The 24048-nt window shown below is 49.1% G+C and overlaps 1 protein-coding gene across 1 annotated transcript in view; it reads left to right on the forward strand.

The window, feature by feature from the left end:
- The window catches only part of LOC139791758 (collagen alpha-1(VII) chain-like), a 128618-nt gene that overhangs the window by 52930 nt on the left and 51640 nt on the right, over nt 1-24048 (forward strand). Inside the window, exons 34-49 of the mRNA XM_071734356.1 lie at nt 245-316; nt 4147-4206; nt 5001-5036; nt 5353-5424; nt 7193-7237; nt 8130-8201; nt 10901-10936; nt 11063-11098; nt 12495-12536; nt 12801-12854; nt 16801-16839; nt 17013-17048; nt 18987-19094; nt 19692-19811; nt 20143-20271; nt 22193-22309. Of these exons, the coding sequence (XP_071590457.1) occupies nt 245-316; nt 4147-4206; nt 5001-5036; nt 5353-5424; nt 7193-7237; nt 8130-8201; nt 10901-10936; nt 11063-11098; nt 12495-12536; nt 12801-12854; nt 16801-16839; nt 17013-17048; nt 18987-19094; nt 19692-19811; nt 20143-20271; nt 22193-22309 (1074 nt within the window). The remainder of the gene's footprint in view (nt 1-244; nt 317-4146; nt 4207-5000; nt 5037-5352; nt 5425-7192; nt 7238-8129; nt 8202-10900; nt 10937-11062; nt 11099-12494; nt 12537-12800; nt 12855-16800; nt 16840-17012; nt 17049-18986; nt 19095-19691; nt 19812-20142; nt 20272-22192; nt 22310-24048) is intronic.

Raw genomic sequence — 24048 nt, forward strand, 5'->3', positions numbered from 1 at the left:
CCACTCCAAATCCTGCTTTTCAGTGCACAAGTGGCATGGGGGGAGCTGCTGGGAAGTAAATGAAGAAATAAAAATGAAGGTGAATAAAAATGGGATGGGTTTTGTTCAGGAGGAGACCACACCTGGCAGAGAACATTGGAGCTGATCCACAGGGATGGGTGGATGGGTGGATTTGGCCAGGACGTGGTTTTCAGAGCATCCTGAAAGTGGAAATTTTAGTTTTGAGGCTTCCTTTGTGTCACAGGGAGATGCTGGACCAACAGGAGCCCTGGGCCCACAAGGAGACAAAGGAATGAGAGGAGACAAAGGAGAGAAGGTAAAAACTTGGGTTTCTGGGTCTAGCAGGGTTGGGTTTCTTTGTGCAGGAGGCAGATGAAATTCCTCCTGGAAACAAGGAGTATCCATGAGCTGGAAGGCAAGGGGAGGCTTCTCCAGTGGAGAAGTCAAAAGCTCCTTGGAAGGTGGGAAAGGTGGGACTGAAAAAGAGATGACCAATGCTCAGCTCCACAGGGTGGATGGAGATGGCTTGGATCTTCTCTGCTCCTTCCCTGCTCCCTTCAGATGTGGAATTTTATGTCCTGAGCTCAGATGCTGCTCCCTCTGCATCTCCCTTGCCCCAACCATGATGCTGACAACCAACTCCCAGCAATGTAGAGCAGGAATGGGAATAAAGCCAAGCCTTGAGGGGGCTGCAAAATGGTGGTGGGGTTGCTCAGGGATTGCTCAGGGTCAGCGTGGCCCCAAGAAAGAGGCAATGAGTGGGGCAGGGTTCATAGAATCATAGAATCATAGAATCCTAGGAGTTGGAAGGGACCTCGAAAGATCATCTAGTCCAACCCCCCCTGCCAGAGCAGGGCCCCCTAGAGTACATCGCCTAGGAACGTGTCCAGGCGGGTTTTGAATGTCTCCAGTGAAGGAGACTCCACAACCCCCCTGGGCAGCCTATTCCAGGGCTCTGTCACCCTTACAGTAAAAAAATTCTTTCTGATATTCAACTTGAACCTCCTATGCTCCAACTTACACCCATTACCCCTTGTCCTATCACTGGTCACCATAGAGAAAAGCCTAGCTCCATCTCCCTGACACTCACCCCTTACATATTTGAAAACATTGATGAGGTCACCCCTCAGTCTCCTTTTCTCCAAACTAAAGAGACCCAGCTCCCTCAGCCTTTCCTCATAAGGGAGATGCTCCACTCCCTTAATCATCTTAGTAGCTCTGCGCTGGACTCTTTCAAGCACTTCCCTGTCCTTCTTGAACTGAGGGGCCCAGAACTGGACACAATACTCCAGGTGTGGCCTCACCAATGCAGAATAGAGGGGGAGGAGAACCTCTCTTGACCTACTAACCACACCCTTTCTAATGCACCCCAGGATGCCATTGGCCTTCTTGGCCACAAGGGCACATTGCTGGCTCATGGTCATCCTCTTGTCTACCAGGACCCCCAGGTCTCTTTCACCTACACTGCTCTCCAGCAGGTCAGCCCCCAACCTATACTGGGACATCGTGTTGTTCTTCCCCAAATGCAAAACTCTACACTTCCCCTTGTTGAATTTCATCTTGTTCCTCCCTGCCCAACTCTCCAGCCTGTCTAAGTCTCTCTGAATGGCAGCACAGCCTTCTGGTGTGTCAGCCACTCCTCCCAGCTTAGTGTCATCAGCAAACTTGCTGAGGGTACATTCTATACCCTCATCCAAGTCGTTGATGAAGATATTGAACAACACCGGTCCCAGTACCGACCCCTGAGGGACTCCACTAGTCACGCCCCTCCAACCAGATTCTGCCCCATTGACTACAACTCTCTGACTCCTTCCTTTCAACCAGTTCCTGACCCACCTCACTACCTGATCACCAAACCCATACTTGATCAACTTATCTACAAGGATGCTGTGAGAGACGGTGTCAAATGCTTTACTGAAATCAAGATAAACCACATCTACCGCTCTTCCATCATCTATCCACCTAGTAATTTCCTCATAGAAGGCTATGAGGTTAGTCAAACATGATTTACCCTTGATAAAACCATGCTGACTGCTCTTGATGACCCCCATGTCCTTGATATGCCTGGAGATAGTGACAAGAACAAGTTGTTCCATCACCTTTCCAGGGATGGAGGTGAGGCTGACCGGTCTATAGTTACCCGGGTCCTCCTTCTTGCCCTTCTTGTAGACTGGAGTGACATTTGCTATCCTCCAGTCCTCAGGCACCTCTCCTGTTACCCATGACTTATTGAAGATGATGGAGAGTGGCCTAGCAATGACCTCCGCCAGCTCCCTCAGCACCCTTGGATGCATTCCATCTGGACCCATCGACTTATGGATGTCCAGATTACTCAGCTGATCCCTAACCCAATCCTCATCTACTATGTCAAACTCTTCATCTATCTTGACTACTTCTGGGGTTAAATGAATCTGGGGCTCATGCGGAAACCCTGCAGGAGTAAAGACAGAGGCAAAGAAGGCGTTCAGCACCTCTGCCTTCTTTATATCCTCTGTCACCAGGGCTCCCAGCTCATTCCTTAGTGGGCCAATATTGCCTCTAGTGTTAGTTTTGCTGGCTATGTATTTGAAAAAGCCCTTTCTATTATCCTTAACCCGACTTGCAAGGTTAAGTTCCAAGGACGCCTTAGCTTTCCTAATTGCCTCCCTACATCCTCTGACAACAGTCCTATATTCCTCCCAAGTGACCAGCCCCCCCTTCCATGATCTGTAGATTTTCCTTTTCCACTTAAGTTTTCCCAGCAGTTCCTTTTTTAACCATGCTGGTCTCCTAGCTCCCTTACTAGATTTTCTAACCATAGGGATGCTCTGATCCTGTGCTTGCAAATAGTGGTTCTTGAATATTGACCAGCTATCTTGAGCCCCTTTATCTTCTAACACCTTGTCCCATGGGATTTCTCTTAACAGTCGATTGAGGAGGCCAAAGTTTGCCCTGTGGAAGTCCAGGGTTCTGGTCCTACTGGGTATTCTGTTCCTTCCACACAGGATCCTGAACTCTACCATCTCATGATCACTGCAGCCAAGGCTGCCATTGACCGCCACTGCTTCAACAAGGCCCTCCTTGTTGGTTAGTACAAGATCCAGCAGCGCTCCTCTTCTAGTCGGCTTGTCCACCATTTGCATTAAGAAGTTATCATCAATGCACTGGAGGAACCTCCTAGACTGTGAAAAGCTGGCTGTGTGAGTCAACCAGCAGATATCGGGGTAGTTAAAATCTCCCATGAGGACTAGGGACTGAAGTTGCGAGGCTGCTTTCAGCTGCCTGTAGAAGGCCTCATCAACCTCCTCGCCTTGATCAGGAGGTCTGTAGTAGACCCCCACAACTGTATCGCCCACACCAGCCTGCCCCTTAATTCTTACCCACAGACTTTCAACTTGCCCCTCATCAGCCCCTGCACAAAACTCAACACATTCTAGTTGCTCTCTCACATAAAGAGCAACTCCACCACCTCTCTTCCCCGCCCTATCTTTCCGGAAAAGCACATAACCATCCATGGCCACATTCCAGTCATGTGACCTATCCCACCATGTCTCTGTTATTGCTACCAGATCATAACCCTTAGCCCGTACACTGACCTCTAACTCTTCTTGCTTATTCCCCATGCTGCGTGCATTAGCATACAGACATTTCAGGAAACAAGCAGAGCACACTGGTGGGACTAAATCCTCCCTAGACCACCTGCCTTCGGGCCCCGGTTCGTCCTTCTTGTGTTTGTCCCTAACAGACCCAGTTTTCTCCCCTTCCCCCTTCACATCTAGTTTAAAGCTCTCTCAATGAGCCCTGCCAAGTCCTGCCCCAAAAGCCTCTTCCCCCTCTGGGACAGGTGCATCCCACCTGCCACCACCAGGCCAGGTGTCTCATATAGCATAGGGTTGTGCCACTGGGATGAATTGCAGCCCAGATCTGCAAGATTGGGATGGGGAAACTGAGGCACATCCTGGGGTCCCCGAAAAAACCTCTGGTGAAAGCTGGATCTCCACAAAAATATCTCTCAGAGGTGGCAAGGGGTGATGTTAGGAGGGGAGAGGGGCCAAACTGGGAGGTGGTATCAGCATAGGCTTCAGGCTTAGGTGTCCCTCTGTCTTATGTAGAGTTGGGAAAGCTTCCCAACCATTGCACTGATCCATGGATCATTGATTTCCACAGGGAAGTCCTGGTTTTGGCATTCCTGGTCAACCTGGGCTAAAAGGAGACCAAGGAGATAGGGTGAGTGGGGACTCTGGCTCTGGAAAGGGGAGGAGGCAAAGTCAGGAGGTTGAGAGATAAAAACCTCTCTGTCATCTCCATGGATATGGATTTGATGGGCTTCACCCCCCAGGAGATTAATGCTGGGGTGGTGACAAGGAGCTGGGCTGTCCCCCTGTGGGTGGTGGTCCAGGGGTGGTCTTGGGGGGTCATCCCCATCTTCCACAGTCAGCTGGAAAGGAAAAGTTCCCCCAAAATCCAGAGAGATGGCCTTGCTGATGAGTCTGGGAGAAGCTACAAGTGGTCGATGCTCACCTGGTAGTTCTGTAAACCAGAAACCCAAAGGAGCCCCATTTCCAATGTTTTGTTTTTTTTTTTTTCCCTGGAAGTGAACTTGACCTTTATCATCTTGGCTTCTGTATCTAAAAAGCTCCAAGCTTCTGGTGGCTTCCACATGAGTTCACTGATTTCTACCAAAGGCTGGGTTAATGCTTGGTGTTCCCTCCCATGGAGATGTTCATGATCCCTTTATTTTAAACCAGCAAAGCCTTCCAGGTGTCTTTGAGGTCCCACACCTCAGTCAGAGGTTGTCCCCAAGCTTCCAAAACGGGGCAGGGAGATACATCCAGGCAGGATACATTAGGACACCCCTTTTTTTCCCCCTTTCTCTGCATTTTACTCCCCTGTTGGAGCTGCTAATGCCTTCAGAGAGCATCTTTGGGGTTGAAGCTCTTTAGATACAACAGAGGAGCTTTAGTTGGGGCTGATTCTCCTGGGTCATTCCAGTGTGTGATTTATGGTCTGTGTTTCTGCAGGGGAACGTGGGTTTGTCAGGCAAACCAGGCCAGAAGGTGAGTCCCCAAAGTGATGAAAACACTGAAACTCATTGTGGTCTGACTGGTGGCACCCAAAGAATCTTGGGGCAGGGGCAAACCCACTGGGAAGTGTTCACAAGATGAAAAGTCTGAACCAAGAGGAGCTCTGGAGCCAAGCTGGAAGAGTTGGGTCGTTCAACCTTGGAGAAGGTTCCAAGGAGACCTTGGAGAAGGTTCCAGGGAGACCTTGGAGAACCTTCCAAGACCTGAAAGGGCTTCAGGAAAAGGGGGGGAGACTTTGAGAACTCTGAAATGGAGAAGATGAAGGTGCCAACTCTCTTCTTTTCTTCAGGGTCTGAAGGGAGAGAAAGGTGAACCAGGATTCCCTGGGCAAGCAGGAGAGACTGGACTAAGAGGTAAAGATGTAAGTAGGAGGTAAGGATCTGGTCAGATGGTGATGCTGAAACCCCTGGGAGGCCTCTCAGTGCCAAACCAACAACTCCAGGTTAGGTCCTTGCAGGACCAAGTGGAAAGAAGTGACAGGATGGGAGCAAGCAGAAACACAGGGGTTGCACAAACCTGGTTGGGGAAGAGATGGGGAAGAGATCTGAGCCCAACAAATAGGAGTGGACAAATTATCTTCAGTGAGGCTTGATGGGTTGGACATCAAAGGATCTAACTTCTCATTTGCTCTGTCACTGCAAGTGAAGAGGTGGATACTTTGCAGGTTGTCACTGGGATGGGATTCAGGCTGTTCTTCAGGGCTCTACTCAAAGATCCATAGGTTGGGTTGGGTTGGAAGGGATCTTGAAGGTCATTTAATCCCAACCACCATGGGCAGGGACACCTCCCACCAGCCCAGCTTGCTCCAAGCCCCATCCAACCTGACCTTGAATATTTCCAGGGATGGGGCAGCCACAGCTTCTCTGGTCCAAGTGGAATGAGTGTGTGGCATCTGTGTGACACTGCCTGGACCATTCCTAATTTCTTTATTTACTTCATTCTCTTTCATTCTGGAGTCACATCTGTCTGACACGGGGTGAACTCCCCTGGGGTGCAGCCTCCTCAGCCCTGAGGGCCTTGCTTTTGTTTTTAGGGCATAATATTTCCTTCTTACATTCCAACAATCAATCAATCAATCAATCAATCAATCTTCTTACAATCCATCAGTCAAATCCATCCTCTGAAAAGCATTCTAACAGGAAAGCCTCTCCAAACCTCTATCAGTGATCTTTCTCCACTGAGTTTATTTTTCTGAGATACCCCAAAATTAATTGTGCAGAGATAAATAATAATAATAATAATCAAAAGAAGCAGAGACAGAAAGTCAAGGGAGGGGATTCTCCCCCTCTGCTCTGCTCTGCTGAGACCCCACCTGGAGCTCTGTGTCCAGTTGTGGAGTCCCCAACAGCAGAAGAGCTGGAAGGTGTCCAGAGCAGAGCCACTCAAATGCTCAGAGGGCTGAGCACCTCCCTGGGAAGCCAGGCTGAGGGATTGGGGTTGTTCAGCCTGGAGAAGAGGAGGCTCCCAGGTGAGCTTAGAGCAACCTTCCAATATCTGAAGGGGCTCCAAGAAAGCTGGGGGAGGGCTTTGGACACGGGGGGGTAGGGAGAGGAGAAGTGAAATGGGTTAAAATTTGGAGAGAAAGGGGAGATTGAGGTTGGAGATGGGGAGGAAATTCTGGAATTTGAGGGTGGGGAGAGCCTGGCCCAGGTTGTCCAAGGAAGTTGTGGCTGCCCCATCCCTGGCAGTGTCTCAGGTCAGGTTGGATGGGGCTTGGAGCCCCCTGGGCTGGTGGGAGGTGTCCCTGCCCATGCAGGGGTTGGGACTGGATCAGCTTTGAGGTCCCTTCCAACCCAAACCATTCTGGGATTCTCAGGGTTTGATGGCTCTTGGTAGAATTTACTTCCAGAAATTTTCTCACTTCACATCAACCTTCACCACCCTCACCCCCTGTTTGAGGATCAGCTGGAATCCAACCCCTTTGGTTTGTTCTGAAGCTGACTCTGCTCATTTTATTTCCTGGCCACTTGTCCTTGGGTCAGTGGAGGCCATAGAGGAGCCTCTTCATCTCACCCCTGGCTTTCCTTTATCTGGTTTTAACTTTGGTTTCATCTTTCAAAGCAAAAGGCTGGGGGAAAAAAAAAAAAAAACACACAACATTTTTTGAAGCTCTCATTCCTCTCTTTTAGGGCGAACCTGGTGCCCCTGGAGAAGAAGGAGAGAGAGGAATCAGGGTAATAATAATAATTATTCTAAAGATATAATTATTAATGATATAATAATAATAATAATAATAATAATAATAATAATAATAATAATAATATAATATATATAATTATACTAATATAGTTATAATAATATTATAACAGTAATTTAATTATATTATTATTTTATATTATTTAAAAATTATAATATAAATAGTAATTAATTGATTCATTAATAACATTATTTAAATATTTTATATAATGACTATTATATTGCAGATTATTTTATTATGTTATCATATTTAATAATATATAATACATAATATATGATATGTAATATGCACATTTAATATATACTATATGGTATATACTATATGATATATGATATATAACATATGATGAATAATACATGATATCTGATATATAATACATTATATATAATATATATTGTATTTTTTATTATGTATTATACGCTATATATTCTATATTCTGTGTTATATATTATATTACATTTTATATATTATATATTATATATTACATATTATATATTGTATATTACATATTACATATTATATATTATATATTACATATGAATAATGATGGCATTATAAATAATATATTATGTAATATAGCAATAATATTATATAATATTTCTTATTATTATCACTTTCTGCCCAAGGGAATGCTGGGACACCAACTGATGTTTCTCTGCTGCTCCTCAGAGCTGTGCAGAGGGGGAGACTTCATCCTCCATCCCAACCAGAGTCCTCACTTGGCACCATCCATGCACAAATGCTTCTTTCCTCAGTGAAAAACCACAGAGGGGTGGCCTGTTTCTCCTTTTTTTTTTTTTTTTTTCTGAGTCGCTGGATGAGCTCAAAATTAATTTTTGGCTTTTTCTTCTCCAAACCCTCTCTTTCAGGGTCCACCTGGGCTCCCTGGACGGCCGGGAGGGCAGGGGCTGAAAGGGGAGAGAGGAGAACCTGGCAAGGATGTAAGGAAACACCTCCAGGAGCCTTGGGAGAGGGAGGAATGGGATAGTGCTGTTCCAGGCAGGGAAACACAGAAAACTCCCTCTTTTTCTCTGGGAAGATGGTTTTCCCCTCCAAGGGAAGCCAAGGGCTCTTTTAGTCACTGGAAGAGGTTTCCCAAGGAAGATGTGGCTGCCCCATCCCTGGAAGTGTTGAATTCCAGGTTGGATGGGGCTTGGAGCCCCCTGGGCTGGTGGGAGGTGTCCCTGGGCATGCAGGGGGTTGGGACTGGATGAGTTTTAAGGTCCTTCCCAACCCAAACCATTCCGTGGTTCTGTAATTTCATGTGAGACCTGGACACTGAGCAGGGATACAAAACCACCCAGGAGGCTCTTCCTGTGCTCCTCCAACACTGCTGAGGGGAGCCCTTTGTGGTACAGCAAGAGTGCTCATCACATGAAAACGGATAAAAACATTTTCCCCCCCAGAAAAACACCTGATAGAGCCTTGCTGCCCACCCAAAAAAGCCATTCCCCTAGTGACAGAATGAGGGGCAATGCCTTTAAACTGGAAGAGGGGGGACTGAGATGGGATCATAAGAAGAATATGTGAGGGTAGTAGGGCCTGGTTCATGTTGTCCCAAGAAGTTGTGGCTGCCCCATCCCTGGCAGTGTCTCAGGTCAGGTTGGATGGGGCTTGGAGCCCCCTGGGCTGGTGGGAGGTGTCCCTGCCCATGCAGGGGTTGGGACTGGATGATATTTAAGGTCCTTCCCAACCCAAACCATTCTGGGATTCTCTGGGACAATTCCATGATTTGATTTCCAGAGCACAAGATAAACAGCAGGACTCTGCCTTTGGGGGTAGGGGGTGGTTGGAGGGTGGAAAAACTTCCCCAAGATGCTGGGAATGAAATGCTCAATATTTTTTTGTCTGGTGAGGAAGTGAAAAGATGAACTTAGTGCTGTCTGTGTGATCTCCCTCGAGTCTCTTGGGGAAGCACTGGCAAAGCTCAGCCATCATCTCAAAGATGTGGTGGTTCAAAAAACTTCATGAAACTGTGTAAAGTATTAGGGGAAACTGGAAGAGGGGGGACTGAGATGGGATCTTAGGAAGAATATGTGAGGGTAGTAGGACCTGGCCCAGGTTGTCCAAGGAAGCTGTGGCTGCCCCACTGATCCCTGGCAGTGTCTCAGGTCAGGTTGGATGGGGCTTGGAGCCCCCTGGGCTGGTGGGAGGTGTCCCTGCCCATGCAGGGGGTTGGGACTGGATGATATTTAAGGTCCTTCCCAACCCAAACCATTCTGGGATTCTCTGGGACAATTCCATGATTTGATTTCCAGAGCACAAGATAAACAGCAGGACTCTGCCTTTGGGGGTAGGGGGTGGTTGGAGGGTGGAAAAACTTCCCCAAGATGCTGGGAATTAAATGCTCAATATTTTTTTGGTCTGGTGAGGAAGTGAAAAGATGAACTTAGTGCTCTGTCTGTCTGATCTCCCTCGAGTCTCTTGGGGAAGCACTGGCAAAGCTCAGCCATCATCTCAAAGATGTGGTGGTTCAAAAAACTTCATGAAACTGTGCAAATTATTAGGGGAAACTGGAAGAGGGGGGACTGAGATGGGTTCTTAGGAAGAATATGTGAGGGTAGTAGGACCTGGCCCAGGTTGTCCAAGGAAGTTGTGGCTGCCCCATCCCTGGCAGTGTCTCAGGTCAGGTTGGATGGGGCTTGGAGCCCCCTGGGCTGGTGGGAGGTGTCCCTGCCCATGCAGGGATTGGGACTGGATGAGCTTTGAGGTCCCTTCCAACCCAAACCATTCTGGGATTCTATGGGACAATTCCATGATTTGGTATCAAGAGCACAGGATAAACAGCAGGACTCTGCCTTTGGGGTTGGGGGGTGGTTGGAGGGTGGAAAAACTTCCCCACAATGCTGGGAATGAAATGCTCAATATTTTTGTGGTCTGGTGAGGAAGTGAAAAGATGAACTTAGTGCTGTCTGTGTGATCTCCCTCGAGTCTCTTGGGGAAGCACTGGCAAAGCTCAGCCCCCTCATCAGAGGTCTCAGAGATGTGGTGGTTCTACAAACCTCACGAAACTGAGTGAATTATTAGGGGAAAGTCCTTAACCACAGATCCTTAGGGGTTGGAAGGGAGATCCCCCAATCCAACCCCCCTGCCAGAGCAGGATCACCCAGAGCAGGTTGCACAGGATCATATCCAGGGGGGTTTTGAATGTCTCCAGAAATGGAGACTCCATCACCTCTCTGGGCAGCCTGGGTCAGTGCTCTGCCACCTTTAAGGTCCAGAAGTTTCTTCTCCTATTTAGAGGGAACTTCCTATGGTCAAGTTTGTGCCCATTAACCCTTGCCCTGTCCCTGGGCACCAGAGACAAAAGACTGAGCCCTTCCTCCTGCCACCCACCCTTGGGGTATTGATGAGGTCCCCTCTCAGTCTTCTCTTCTCCAGCCTAAAAAGTCCCTGAACCCTCGGGAGAGAGATGTCCAAGTCCCCTCATCAGCCCTAAAAACTGAGGAAAGGGGTGATAACCTCAGCCCTTATTAAATATGAGAGAACTTTTCCAGAGGAGGGATGTTCCAATCCACATTTCATTATCTCAGGGCTCATTAGTCCTCCAGATGCTGAGCTGGCAAGAAGAAGGGAGACTCCTGAGACCATCTCCCCTCCCATGGCTTCTTCTCATCCTGCCTCTCTTTCCCCCTCCTAGGGAATCCCTGGAGAGAAGGGAGAGAAGGGCAAATCTGTAGGTTTGCACATTCCCATTTCTAACCTTGCATGAAAGAGAGGCTCTTTGGGAGCTAAAATGTTGAATTTCATCACTCACTATTTATTTTTTTTTTGGGGTGGTGGTGGTGGTGGATCTTCACAGGGTGAGCCTGGGCTGCCTGGGACTCCTGGAAGCATTGTGAGTAACACCTGATTTTGTTGTCTGAAACAATTTTTTGGGAAGGGGAGGGATGGATTGAGGTGTGTAAGGAATCCTGGGTAGCAAGGAGGAGACATTGCCAGAACTTCCAACATCAGTTGTAGAGTGGATTTTCTCTTCTAGCTTCACCACAGGTCCCAGCTCCACAGGTCCCTGCATGAATCCCACCCCAAATGGCTTGGTACTGGTGGTGCAAGAAGGCTGTGACACAGAAGAGACTAAAAAAACATCAGATGAACCCATCATCAGGTGGTTTGGGCTGGAAGGGACCTTCAAGATCATCCATGGGAATGGGCAGGGACACCTCCCACCAGCCCAGGGTGCTCCAAGCCCCATCCATCCTCACCTCCAGCACTTCCAGGGAAGGAAGCAACCACTGCTCTGTACAGGAATTGTGCTGCTGAAGGTGGATGGAACCATTTTGCCCACTTTGAAGCAACCTCTTGCTCAGATCCTTCCAACACTTCATCCCTAGAGATGGAAAATCATGTCCAGCACAGCTCTCTCAAGGAGCTCTGACTCCCAGTCCTAAGGCACTGGTTCAGTTTTGCCCTGGGGTGGCTTCTCATCCAACATTTTATGATTCTGTGGCTTCAGAACCTTCAGGAGAAGATTGGATCAAGATGTCAGCACCTTCTGGTGATGGATTCCTCTCCTCCTGTGTCCCAGCTCTCTGCTTCCAATGTGCTGTTTGAAACCATTTCATTTTGTGGTTCCAGCCTCATTTTTTTGGGTGCTGGTATCTCCTGGGGCTCCAGTAGCTGTGGTTCTCATCTGTTCTCCACTACTTGGACTGGGTTTTTTTGGGGGGTGGAACATGGGGATATTGAGCCCTCCATGTTCACTTCAGAACTTGAGAAGAGCCTCGTTGTTCCAGGATGTGGCAAGGATGGACATCCTTGGATGTGGCTCCAGGATGGACATCCTTGGATGTGGCTCCAGGATGTCCATCCTTGATGTCCATCACCCAGGCAGGTGGATTTAGGGTTCACAGGACTTCTTCTCACTCATGCAGTTGCCCACTTGGCTACTCAAAGACCCCCACCCCGTGCCCATCCAAGAAGTGCCCTGAGCAGAAGGGAAATGGTGCCCAGGTGACCTCAGTTCACTTGGAGAAGGATTTAATGAGAAATTGGAAATAAATGCAGGTGTTGACACCAACATCACAGCCACCCTGAAGCTCTTAACTATGGGAGCACCAGCTCCCTGTTGGTTTGAGTCCAAATGGAGCAAGTTGAGGTTTCTGGATGATTTGGGAGAAAGCAGCTGGCTCTGTGTCCATGGATAAGACCCAACCAGGGTAGAAGATCCATGCAGGTGAGAGCTTGATTCATGCTTCACTTTGTCAGCAAGGTTTCTCCCATTTTTTTGGCAGATGTCCTCTCTGGAGAACATCATCTCCTTGAAAGGTGACAAGGTAAGGTCTCCTCCTCACTGGAGATGTCTGAATATGTGATTATTTCAACAGGAGGTTTCAAGTGAAGAGCAGAGTTGCTCCAAATTCAGCCTAATTCCATGAATCCATGGGATAGTTACACAACGAGGCTGATAGGTCCCTGTGGAAAAAATGCTGTTTGTCTGGGACTCGTGTGTGAGAAATATGATGAATTTTATGATGAATGAAAAACATGATGAATTTTAGAGGGGATGAAGAATGAATGTGTTCCTTCTTTGTTTGCAGGGGGACTGTGGAAAGGATGGCTTGAAAGGTGAAAGAGGTCCTCCAGGCCCTAAGGTAGGACCCAAATACATGGAGATATTTTTGGGTTGGTGCCATTGCTTTGGGTTAACCAGGGGGAGAAGAGAACCCATCTCAGATCTCTTCTGACCCCCTCCCCCCCCAAAAAAAAAAAAAAACCAAACAGATTGGGTTTTCAAAACAGAGTTTCTGAGTTGATAAACTGAGATGTCCTACAACTCCTACTCACTCCTACAACTTCATTGAGCATGATGTTCAGGCAGGAAGATGTTCAGGAGCCAGATGGGATGAGTTTCTAAACTGCCCAGGAATATTTCTTTTCCTCTTGCAAGCTGAAAAGACATTAGAAAGTGATGGAAGGAGAAAAGGTTTCTGCTACCACACACGCCTCAAGATTTTGAGGGGTAGGACCAACTCCTTAAAGGAGTGGAAAGTGCTGTAGAAAGCAGGACCAGTGGCTACAGGTGGATCACGGAACCATCAAGGTTGCAAAAGACCTCTAAGAGCATCAAGTCCAACCATCAACCCAACCATGCTTGGCAGAAGAGGTCTGTCAGGGTTCAACACTGGCCCAGCAATTAAACTGAGTGCCAGATGCTCCCTGTTAATCCCCCTCCCCTCCCTGATAGAGAAAGGAGAGAGAATAAGGGAGAGAGACTGCTGGGTTGGGAACTAAACTACACAGCTTGAATGGAACAGGAATGAGAAATAGGAAAAATGGCTAAATCTCTACAAATCTACAGGAAAATTGATCCCAGGTTCCTCCCCCCTTTGCCCCAAGAACTCTCCCATCCCCACTGAGGCTGCAGGGCAGCCCTGGGAAAGTCCAGGCTGGAATCCTGGGCTCAGGAGCAGTTGGGAGCTGGAGGCAGGAACACACAGATTCAGGCTGGGATGGATCAGGAGCAGAGGCAGAGGAAGGGATGGAATCCTCCCAGGATGCTGAAGCAAAGAGGGAGAGGGGAAGAAGGGGAAGCAGGAAGGGCTTTGAGCCGGGGGATCCCTCCAATTTCTCCTGAGGATGAGGTGGATGGGATGGAATCCTCTGTTTGGTCAATTCTGGTCATTTCTCTTGTCTGTTCCTCCCCACAGGAGGGTTTCAGGTGGGACCTCTTGACTCCTTTTCTCCTTTTGGAGGGCAAAATGTTCCTCAGAGCTGAGCAGTGTCCTTGGCTCTGCAGCCCATTCTCCAGCAGTAACTATAACCATGGAGTGGGCTCAGTCCCAGCAGCAGCCACTGCCTGAGAAACTTGCTGTGAATTTCAGCAAGTGCAGCTCCTGACAAGAGACTGAGCTGAAAGCAAAAGCACAAGGCAGAAAATCCCCTTTCTCCTGGCCCAAACCAGGACAAGGTCTTTGCAGGGACTCATCCATGTGAGATGCCCTGAGGGCTGTGCCTCAGATGTGCACCCTGACAATAAACTCTTCAGGTGAAAGAAGATGTTGATGTAGCACCATCTGGGTCTTCCTGGTGCCCTTCATTCCACCGGAATCTGTCACTCCAGGAACCAGATTTCAGTGAAATGAAGCCCATCAGAGAGGCAGGACAGCCCCCTCCCTCTTCAGCAGATGCTCCTCACCCCACCAATGGACTTTTCCCAAACCTTTGCAGCTCACCTGATTTTTTGTCCACAACAGTGGCCCAGGGTGCTGGACAAGAAGAGATGGACAGCTCATCCATGGGACTTGCTTTTGGGAGTCCAACCCATTGGAGATGTTTGGTTTGGACTGGGTGTAGTGGGATGGAGGGACACCAGGACCACAGCCACCTCCTGGAGGTGCCACCAACCGTGGGGGCTGGAGAATCCCTGAAAGAACATTTGTCTCAAAACAGCCACCCTGACAAAGTGGACATTGTACTCAGGTGGAGGGCTCATTCAGAAGCCATCTGGACCCTGTTCTCTCAAGGAGAGACCCTCATTTGGGGAACCACCCTGAGAAACAGGGCCCTATTCCCACAGGAGCATCCCCTCCTTTAGTGGCCATCCCAAGCTGAACGCTGGCCTGGCAAGGGGAGCTCTGTTTGATGGCCACCCTGGCAGGCAGGACACTGTCCTTATTTGTTATTGCTGTGTCATCCCATCTGGAGGGGTCCAAGTGACCACCTGGCTTTGCAAAATATGCCAAAGCCCCCCAAAAAATGGTGGGGTCAGGGGGCATCAAAGAGGCACCCTAGGAATGCTGGATGCTTGCCCGCCATCCAAGGACCTGAACTTCCTACCAAGATCATTGCTGGATCCAAGGGTGGTGAAATCTTCTCTATCTCTTTTTAACTTTATCTCTCTCTGTCTCTGTTTCTAACCTTATCTTGGCACATGAGGGTAACAGAGTTTCCAGCTGTCAGGGTTTAACACTGTCCTGGCAATTAAACCAAATAACTGATGCTGTCTATTAATCCCCCTCCCCTCCCTGATAAAGAAAGGAGAGAGAATAAGGGAGAGAGACTGATGGGTTGGGAACTAAACTACACAGCTTGAATGGAACAGGAATGAGAAATAGGAAAAATGACTAAATCTCTACAAATCTACAGGAAAATGGATCCCAGGTTCCTCCCCCCTCTCCCCCAAGAACTCTCCCATCCCCACTGAGGCTGCAGGGCAGCCCTGGGAAAGTCCAGGCTGGAATCCTGGGCTCAGGAGCAGTTGGGAGCTGGAGGCAGGAACACACAGATTCAGGCTGGGATGGATCAGGAGCAGAGGCAGAGGAAGGGATGGAATCCTCCCAGGATGCTGAAGCAAAGAGGGAGAGGGGAAGAAGGGGAAGCAGGAAGGGCTTTGAGCCTGGGGATCCCTCCAATTTCTCCTGAGGATGAGGTGGATGGGATGGAATCCTCTGTTTGGTCAATTCTGGTCATTTCTCTTGTCTGTTCCTCCCCACAGGAGGGTTTCAGGTGGGACCTCTTGACTCCTTTTCTCCTTTTGGAGGGCAAAATGTTCCTCAGAGCTGAGCAGTGTCCTTGGCTCTGCAGCCCATTCTCCAGCAGTAACTATAACCATGGAGTGGGCTCAGTCCCAGCAGCAGCCACTGCCTGAGAAACTTGCTGTGAATTTCAGCAAGTGCAGCTCCTGACAAGAGACTGAGCTGAAAGCAAAAGCACAAGACAGAAAATCCCCTTTCTCTTGGCCCAAACCAGGACACCAACTTTGTGAAGTTTTACTCCCCGTTGCTTTGTTAAGTTTTGTTAGTTGTAACGTGCTCTGCTGACAACTTTCTGAAGTTTTGCTAAACTGTAATCCATTGCTTTAAAAGTACCTTCCTTTATAATTCTGCTAGTTGTAACCTCACATTCTTTATAATCTCACTCATTTTTAAGCCAAGTTGTGTTTTGATACAACCCCCCTGGGTAAGAACCTTACTCCTGAGTACTGCGCTGAGAATTCCCGAAATTAATCTCACCGAATGGGTCATTAAAAGAGTTTAATTAGAGGAGGATTGGGCCCAGTCACACCCAGGCTCCTCTCTGAGGGAGTTTAGAAGGCAAGGGAGTCCAGTCTGAATCTCCCTGGGTCTACCCTCAGTCTGGGGAACCCTCCCTGTGTCCCCTCTGTGGGATGTAGGGATGTTCCCTCTCCCTGGGATGTGATGTTTGGTTTGTCCCCTGCATCTTGGGATCTCTTCTCACTTTGTGGGATGTGACAGTGCTGCACCCACCTTGTGGGGTCTGACAGGGCCACCTTGGCCTTCCTCCAACACCATCACTGTCACTGGGGAAGCCTCAACAACCTGTGTTTCTCTACACTCAGTTGCATTGCCAAGAGATGGAGAAGGGGATGGTGCAAAGCCCTGGTCCCGACCCTATTCTGATCGTGTTCATGTCTGGGCCCCTCTCTCTGAGCCCACAGGGATTTTTGGGTGACCACTGAGCTGGTAGAAGAGTAAGGGCCATATATATTTATGACCCTTGCTTCTCCTCAGAGCTCCTCTTCTTGCTGCTCATCAGGTTAATGACTTAATTATTGAGTTGTTCTTGTTCTTTTTGAAGGGAGAACCCGGTCCACCAGGCAGAGGAGTGGAAATGAAGGTAAATAAAACCAAAGCTACCAAAAATTCCACACTGTCCTCTCTGCCTGGGGTTGGGATGGCAGAAGGGGCCCAGTGTGTGCCCCCAGGTTTAGGCACCATCACCTGCAGGACCAGGTTCTTGGGCTGGAAGAGAGAGGAGGAGAAGTTCTCACCCTTTCTTTCCTCTTGCAGGATCTGGAGAGGCTTTTTGAAGCAAATGGTATCAAGGTGGGTAAGATTTTGACCTTCCTTCTGATTCTGAGGAAGCTTTTTCATCTGTTCCCTGGGGTCTTCTGGAGGCTACAACTGCTCCCCCAGGTCCAGCAAGTGGCACTCACAAGAAGACAAGGTTGACAGGAGGAAAATTCTGGGTGTTCTGGCCGCTCTGTGCCTTGTTTTTTGCACAAAGTCCACTTTGGGGTTGTTCCTTCCCTCATAAAAAAAAAATACTTGGAAATAATCAGAGTGAGATAGAGCAGTGGGAGATTGGTGGCCTCCTTCCCCACCCTCAAGGTTGTCATCAAGCTCAGGAAGTGTGATGGGGTCCAGGTTTTAATATCTACCAGGCAGATATTCTAGAGTTGTTGAGTTCATTACCTTCAGCTCCTTTTTTTAAGCATCTTGGAGATGAGACCAAGGGAGGTGAGGGTCTGACCAATCTGATGGTTGGACTTGATGCTCTTAAAGCTCCTTTCCAACCCTAATTATTTTATGATTCTGTGGTCTGGAGCACAAGTCTTACAAGGAGCAAGTGGGGGAATTGGGGTTGGTTCATTTAAAGGACAAGAAGCTGAGGGGAGAACTTCTTGGTCCCTACAGCTCCTGGAAAGGAGGTTGTAGGGAGGTGGGGGTTGGTCTCCTGCTTAACCAGTGATAGAATGAGAGGAAGCATCCTCAAGTTGCACCAGGGGAGGTTGAGGTTGGGTATTAGGAACAATTTATTTACAGAAAGTTTGGTCAGGATAGGCCCAGGCTGCTCAGGGGGGAAGTGGTGGAGTCCCCATCCCTGGAGGTGTTGAGAAAACCTATGGACATGGTTTGGGGTTGACAGAATGGACTTGGTGACCTTAAGGGTCCTTTTCAACCTCAATGATTCTATGGTATGGCCAAATGTAGGGCTTGGTTTGTGGGTTTGTTTTGGTTTTTTTTTAGGATGGGGAGAGCCACCATCAATCAGCTTCAGACCTGTACTGAAATCAGTGGTTGGCTGTGGGGATGAAGCTTCAGCCCCATCAGCACCACTGGAAAAGCATCACTCATTGTTTTGGGGTGGCTGCCCTTGTGGTGTATCAGGGTTTAACACTGCCCTGGCAATTAAACCAAATAACTGATGCTCCCTGTTAATCCCCCTCCCCTCCCTGATAAAGGAAGGAGAGAGAATAAGGGAGAGAGACTGATGGGTTGGGAACTAAACTACACAGCTTGAATGGAAAAGCAATGATAAATAGGAAAAATATTACTAAATATACACAAATATACAAATCTACAGGAAAATTGATCCCAGGTTCCTCCCCCCTTTCCCCCAAGAACTCTCCCATCCCCACTGAGGCTGCAGGGCAGCCCTGGGAAAGTCCAGGCTGGAATCCTGGGCTCAGGAGCAGTTGGGAGCTGGAGGCAGGAACACACAGATTCAGGCTGGGATGGATCAGGAGCAGAGGCAGAGGAAGGGATGGAATCCTCCCAGGATGCTGAAGCAAAGAGGGAGAGGGGAAGAAGGGGAAGCAGGAAGGGCTTTGAGCCTGGGGATCCCTCCAATTTCTCCTGAGGATGAGGTGGATGGGATGGAATCCTCTGTTTGGTCAATTCTGGTCATTTCTCTTGTCTGTTCCTCCCCACAGGAGGGTTTCAGGTGGGACCTCTTGACTCCTTTTCTCCTTTTGGAGGGCAAAATGTTCCTCAGAGCTGAGCAGTGTCCTTGGCTCTGCAGCCCATTCTCCAGCAGTAACTATAACCATGGAGTGGGCTCAGTCCCAGCAGCAGCCACTGCCTGAGAAACTTGCTGTGAATTTCAGCAAGTGCAGCTCCTGACAAGAGACTGAGCTGAAAGCAAAAGCACAAGGCAGAAAATCCCCTTTCTCCTGGCCCAAACCAAGACACAGTGTCATGTGTCAGGGTGACAGGAGGGTGACACTGGACTGGTGCTTTAATGGTCTCCACTGGTTGCAGCTGGCAGTGCTGAAGGACCTCTCCAACCTGCTCCTCCAGGAAGGGCTTCATGGGCTGGTCCAGCAGCTGGGTGGCTCCAGGATGAGCAAAACCTCCAGGAAAAAGCAGGTACCTCTGCATGCCTCCAAACATGGCCTCAGTGGTGTCACCTTTAGGTGGGCAGAGAGACCTGGGAAGGAAAGGAGAGACAGAAATAAATTATTGAGGGCTTCAGGGTCACCTTTGTTATCAAGCAGGTGATGGTGACTTGCTGGAAGATCCTTGTGGCCTCCAAGGGTCTTCAGGTTAAACTTGTGGGATTGCCAAGCACTCTGGGGTTTTTTTTATTCAGTGGAAATAAAGGAATTTGTCAACACTTGTTGTTGATGGAGGTAGCTAGAAGATGTCCTCCAAAGCCCTCAGGATTGATGGAAGGGTGATTGGATTGAAAGCATCAGAAGCAATGACCAGGCCAGCCTCAAAAGCAAGAGAGGTCTCAGGAAAGCAGAACTAGCTTGGAAGGAAGGTTTGGAGGTGGCCAGCTGGGAATTGTTCAGCTGGGAATTGAAGGCCACCAGGTGGGATAGAAGATGCTGGAGAAGTGGGGCAGTGAGCAGAAAGAAGTCATCAGGATCCAGCTCTTCATATCTGTGGTTCCTGGGAGTTCAGACCACGTTCACTCACCTTTTTTTGGCTTTTTTTTTTTTTTTTTTCCTGATGTTGCAGGATTCACTGGGGTTTGAAACTTCTCAGGACACCCTGACCAGCCCCAAGTTGAGAGAAGAAGCAGAGAGCATGGAGGTGGAGGCTGAGCTGAGTCTGCAAACATCTGCAGGACTCCCCAAGGTGAAAATAAACAGTGGGGCAGTTGGAGTGGAGTTTTCTAGATCTTTGAGATCTTTGTTCCTGCCCATCTGGTGTCTTGCAGCAAGAGGTTGCACATCCTTCTCCTTTCCTCTCTTTCTTGTCTTCTGAACCAAACCCACCACAGGCTGGACCCATTTCCAAGCCATCCCCATCCTGGTTTTTTTCCTTGAAAAACCTGCAGCTTATTAGAGCTTATTAAAGCTTTGACCCTGCAGCTTATGAGAGGCTGTGGTCCAGGTGCATCCCTCCTGCCCCAACAGAGATGGATCCAATCCCACAGTTGGGTTGAGATTTCCTTTGGTCTCCACAGGGTGCATCTGCTGAGGGTTCTGAACCTGAGCACCAGCCCCAAGGAAACCTTCCTGAATCCTTGAGGAAAACATCTGAGGAAAGAAAGGAGGAGACAGACTCAGGAGGGACAAACACCTCTCCCAGCAGGGTATGTAGATGCCTTTTGGTTGACTCCTAATTATAGAATCACAGAATCCTAGAATTGTCTGGGTTGGAAGGGACCTCAGAGCTCATCAAGTCCAACCCTTGATCCACTCCCACTGCAGTTCCCAGCCCATGGCACTGAGTGCCACATCCAGGCTCTTTGGAAATATCTCCAGGGATGGAGAATCCACCCCTTCCCTGGGCAGCCCATTCCAATGGCTGAGCACCCTCTCCAGAAAGAAATTCTTTCTAATGTCCAACCTAAACCTCCCCTGGCACAACTGGAGACCTCTTGTGCCCTCTTGTCTTGCTGAGAGTTGCCTGGGAAAAGAGCCCAACCCCCCCCTGGCTCCAACCTCCTTTCAGGGAGTTGGAGAGAGTGATGAGGTCTCCCCTGAGCCTCCTCTTCTCCAGCCTCAACACCCCCAGCTCCCTCAGCCTCTCCTCAGAGGATCTGTGCTGGATCCCTTCCCCTTGCCTCCTTTGGACCTGCTCCAGCACCTCAATCTCCTTCCTGAGCTGAGGGGCCCAGAACTGGACACAGGACTCAAGCTGTGGCCTCCCCAGAGCTGAGCACAGGGGCAATTGGGCCATTTCTGATGATTTTTTGTTGATGCAAAGTGGTTGCATTTCTCAAAGCCCAACTGGGCAAATCCTTGAAGTTCCCTGAGGTTTGCTGCTGTTCTATTGAAGTCAAAAGTGAAGTTAGAAAAAGGGGGTGGGATTCATCTGCATGAAACAAGAGGCCAGAAACCTCCCCCACAATGCTCCAGGATTGGAGCAGAGCAGCTGGAAAGAGCCTGGTGGAAAAATACCTGGAGGTGTTGGTCAGAAAGGGGCTGAATATGAGGCAGAGTGTGGCCAGGTGGCCAAGGTGGCCACCAGGATCCTGACTGGGCTGGGCTGGGCTCAGCAGTGGGGTGGGCAGCAGGAGCAGGGCAGGGATTGTCCCCCTGTGCTGGGCACTGGGGAGGCTGCACCCCCAATCCTGGGGTCAGTTCTGGGGACCTCAGGAGCAGAAGGAGATTGAGGGGCTGGAGAGTGTCCAGAGAAGGGAATGGAGCTGGGGAAGGGGCTGGAGAGCACAAATCTGACCAGGAAGGGCTGAGGGACCTGGGTTGAGACTGGGAAGAGACTGCCCAGCCCTGGCTCCAACCTCCTTCCAGAGACATGGAGACAGTGAGGAGGTTTCCCCTCAGCCTCCTCTGCTCCAGGCTCAATATCCCCAGGTCCCTCACCCCTCCTCATAGAATCCCAGAATGGTTTGGGTTGGAAGGGACCTCAAAACTCATCCAGTCCCAACCCCTGCATGGGCAGGGACACCTCCCACCAGCCCAGGGGGCTCCAAGCCCCATCCAACCTGACCTGAGACACTGCCAGGGATGGGACAACAGAGCTGGGGAAGGGTCTGGAGAATAAATCTGCTGAGAAGCAGCTGAGGGACCTGGGGGTGTTGATCCTGGAGCAAAGGATGCTGAGGGGAAACCTTCTGACTCTCTACAAGTCCCTGAAAGGAGGTTGAAGCAAGGGGGGGGTTGGCCTCTTCTTTCAAGTTTCAAGCAATAGGACAAGAGGAAATGGCCTCAAGTTGCACCAGGGGAGGTTTAGATTGGAGATTAGAAGAAAATTCTTCAATAAAAGGGTTATCAAACACCCAGGGACTGCCCAGGGAGGTGGTTGAATCACCATCCCTGGAGGTGTTTAAAAGCTGTGAAGATGTGGTGCTGAGGGACATGGTCCAAGCTCTGGTCTTGGTGGAGCTGGGTTCGTGGTTGGTAGAGTTGGGTTAATGGTTGGATTCGATGATCCCAAAGGACTTTTCCAACCAGAATGATGCTGTCATTCTGTGGAAAGGGTCTTCCTTTCCATCTTCCACTGTGGCAGTCTGGGACATTGTCTTGTTGCTCATCTACCACCCTCTGCAGAGCTTGGCTGTGCCCCCACCACACCCAGAAGATGGTCTGCAAGGAAACCAATCCATGGAGCTTCTTGAGTCCACGGAGGAGAGGCTGGAAGGACAAGCACAGCAGGACAGCAGCCATGTGAGTCTTCTCCAGCAGTGCTGGACAGAAAAATAGTGGGATAATAAGTGGTAGGATGTCAGGGAGTGATAGGAGCAGGGGGGGTGGATTCAAAGTAGAGGAGGGGAGATTGAGATTGGAAGTTAGGAAGAAGTTCTTCCCCATGAGGGTGGTGAGAGGCTGGAACAGGTTGCCCAGAGAGGTGGTGGAAGCCCCATCCCTGGAAGTTTTTATGGTTGGATGGGGCTTGGAGCCCCCTGGGCTGGTGGGAGGTGTCCCTGCCCATGCAGGGGTTGGGACTGGATGAGCTTTGAGGTCCCTTCCAACCCTGACAGTTCTATGATTCTAAGATTTTGGGGTCAACAGAAAATCCAAAAGACACCCAGAAAGGTTTTACTTGAATGGATTTCCATGAATCAGAGCAGAGGATGAGGCACAGGAGAGTTTCACTCATCAGGTTTAGAGCAAGTTCCCATTAATGTCATTTGAAACATTTTTTTCCTCCCAGTTTTACTGTAAATCCACGCAGCCTCCTCAGCATCACTGACAGTCTGCAGTTTGGTTTTTTAACTTCTTTTTTACCACTTCTCCAGGAAACTGCAGAAATACTTTGATGTGGCACTTCTCTTAACTTTTGAAAGCTCCAAAACACATTCCTCAGCCTGGGCAGCAATTCCCTGGTTCCTTCCCTGACTTCCAACCTCCCCCCTCAACACCCACCTCCTTTTTTTTTTCTATGGGTTTTTTTTTTGTTGTTTTCAGAGCAAGCTGTTCTTAAATATAAACCACTTGGAGCAGCTAAATACTGGGAGGCTGAACATTACAGCAACATGAAGAGGTTCCAATTAAGTCTTTCCCCAAACCAGCAAGAAGAGCCTGGAACAGGTTGCCCAGAGAGGTGGTGGAAGCCCCATCCCTGGAAGTTTTTATGGTTGGATGGGGCTTGGAGCACCCTGGGCTGGTGGGAGGTGTCCCTGGCCATGGCAGGGGGGCTGGAACTGGAGGAGCTTTAAGGTCCCTTCCAACCCTGAAAATTCTATGGTTTCTGTGATAGTCTTTAAGGTCCCTTCCGACCCAAACCAGTCTGTGATTTTAGAAAAGGGAATTTGTCAAAACCAGGCATCTACCACCACAAATTCTTTTGTGCCCTTCACACCCTCCCCCAGAAGGATGGGCTCCGCACCCCAGGGCATTTTCCTCTGTTGCTCTTGGTGAAAAAAAACCCCTTTTCTTCCCAGGAGAAGGGGAAAACTTGGTCCAGAGGGAAGGAAAGAGGAGCAGCCCCTCTCTTCCTGCAGCTCCTTCATCTTCTCATCCCTGGTGGCTGCCCCTGGGTGGGGGGGGGATGCAAACTGGAGCCGCTGCTTTCAGCTGCCAGCATCACGAATTTTTACCTCTTAAAAAGGTTCACGGCGCCCTGGAGAAAAAAAAAAAATAAAAAATCATCCTGTAATAACCCAAGAGCTTCATTTCTGAGGTGCAATTTCTGGCTGGCAGGAGTTAATGGGGGGGAAAGGAAATTAACTGTGAGAAGGAGGCAGGATGAGCCCAGGGACCACACGCCCCAGCAAGAAGTGGTGCCCGTGTCCTCTGGATGAGACACTTTTGTATTACTTATTTTTTTCATTTTTTTTTTCTTTTTGGCATTTTACAAGCCCGTAGCAGCCAATTCCTGCCTCCTTTTGTCTCCCAAATCCCCTGCAGTTAAGCTTACTCATTTTCAGAGTTAATTCAGATAAATGCCCCTCCTTGGCTCCATG

This window comes from Heliangelus exortis, chromosome 1 (assembly GCF_036169615.1).
Source record: "Heliangelus exortis chromosome 1, bHelExo1.hap1, whole genome shotgun sequence".
In the NCBI taxonomy this organism is placed as follows: Eukaryota; Metazoa; Chordata; class Aves; order Apodiformes; family Trochilidae; genus Heliangelus; species Heliangelus exortis.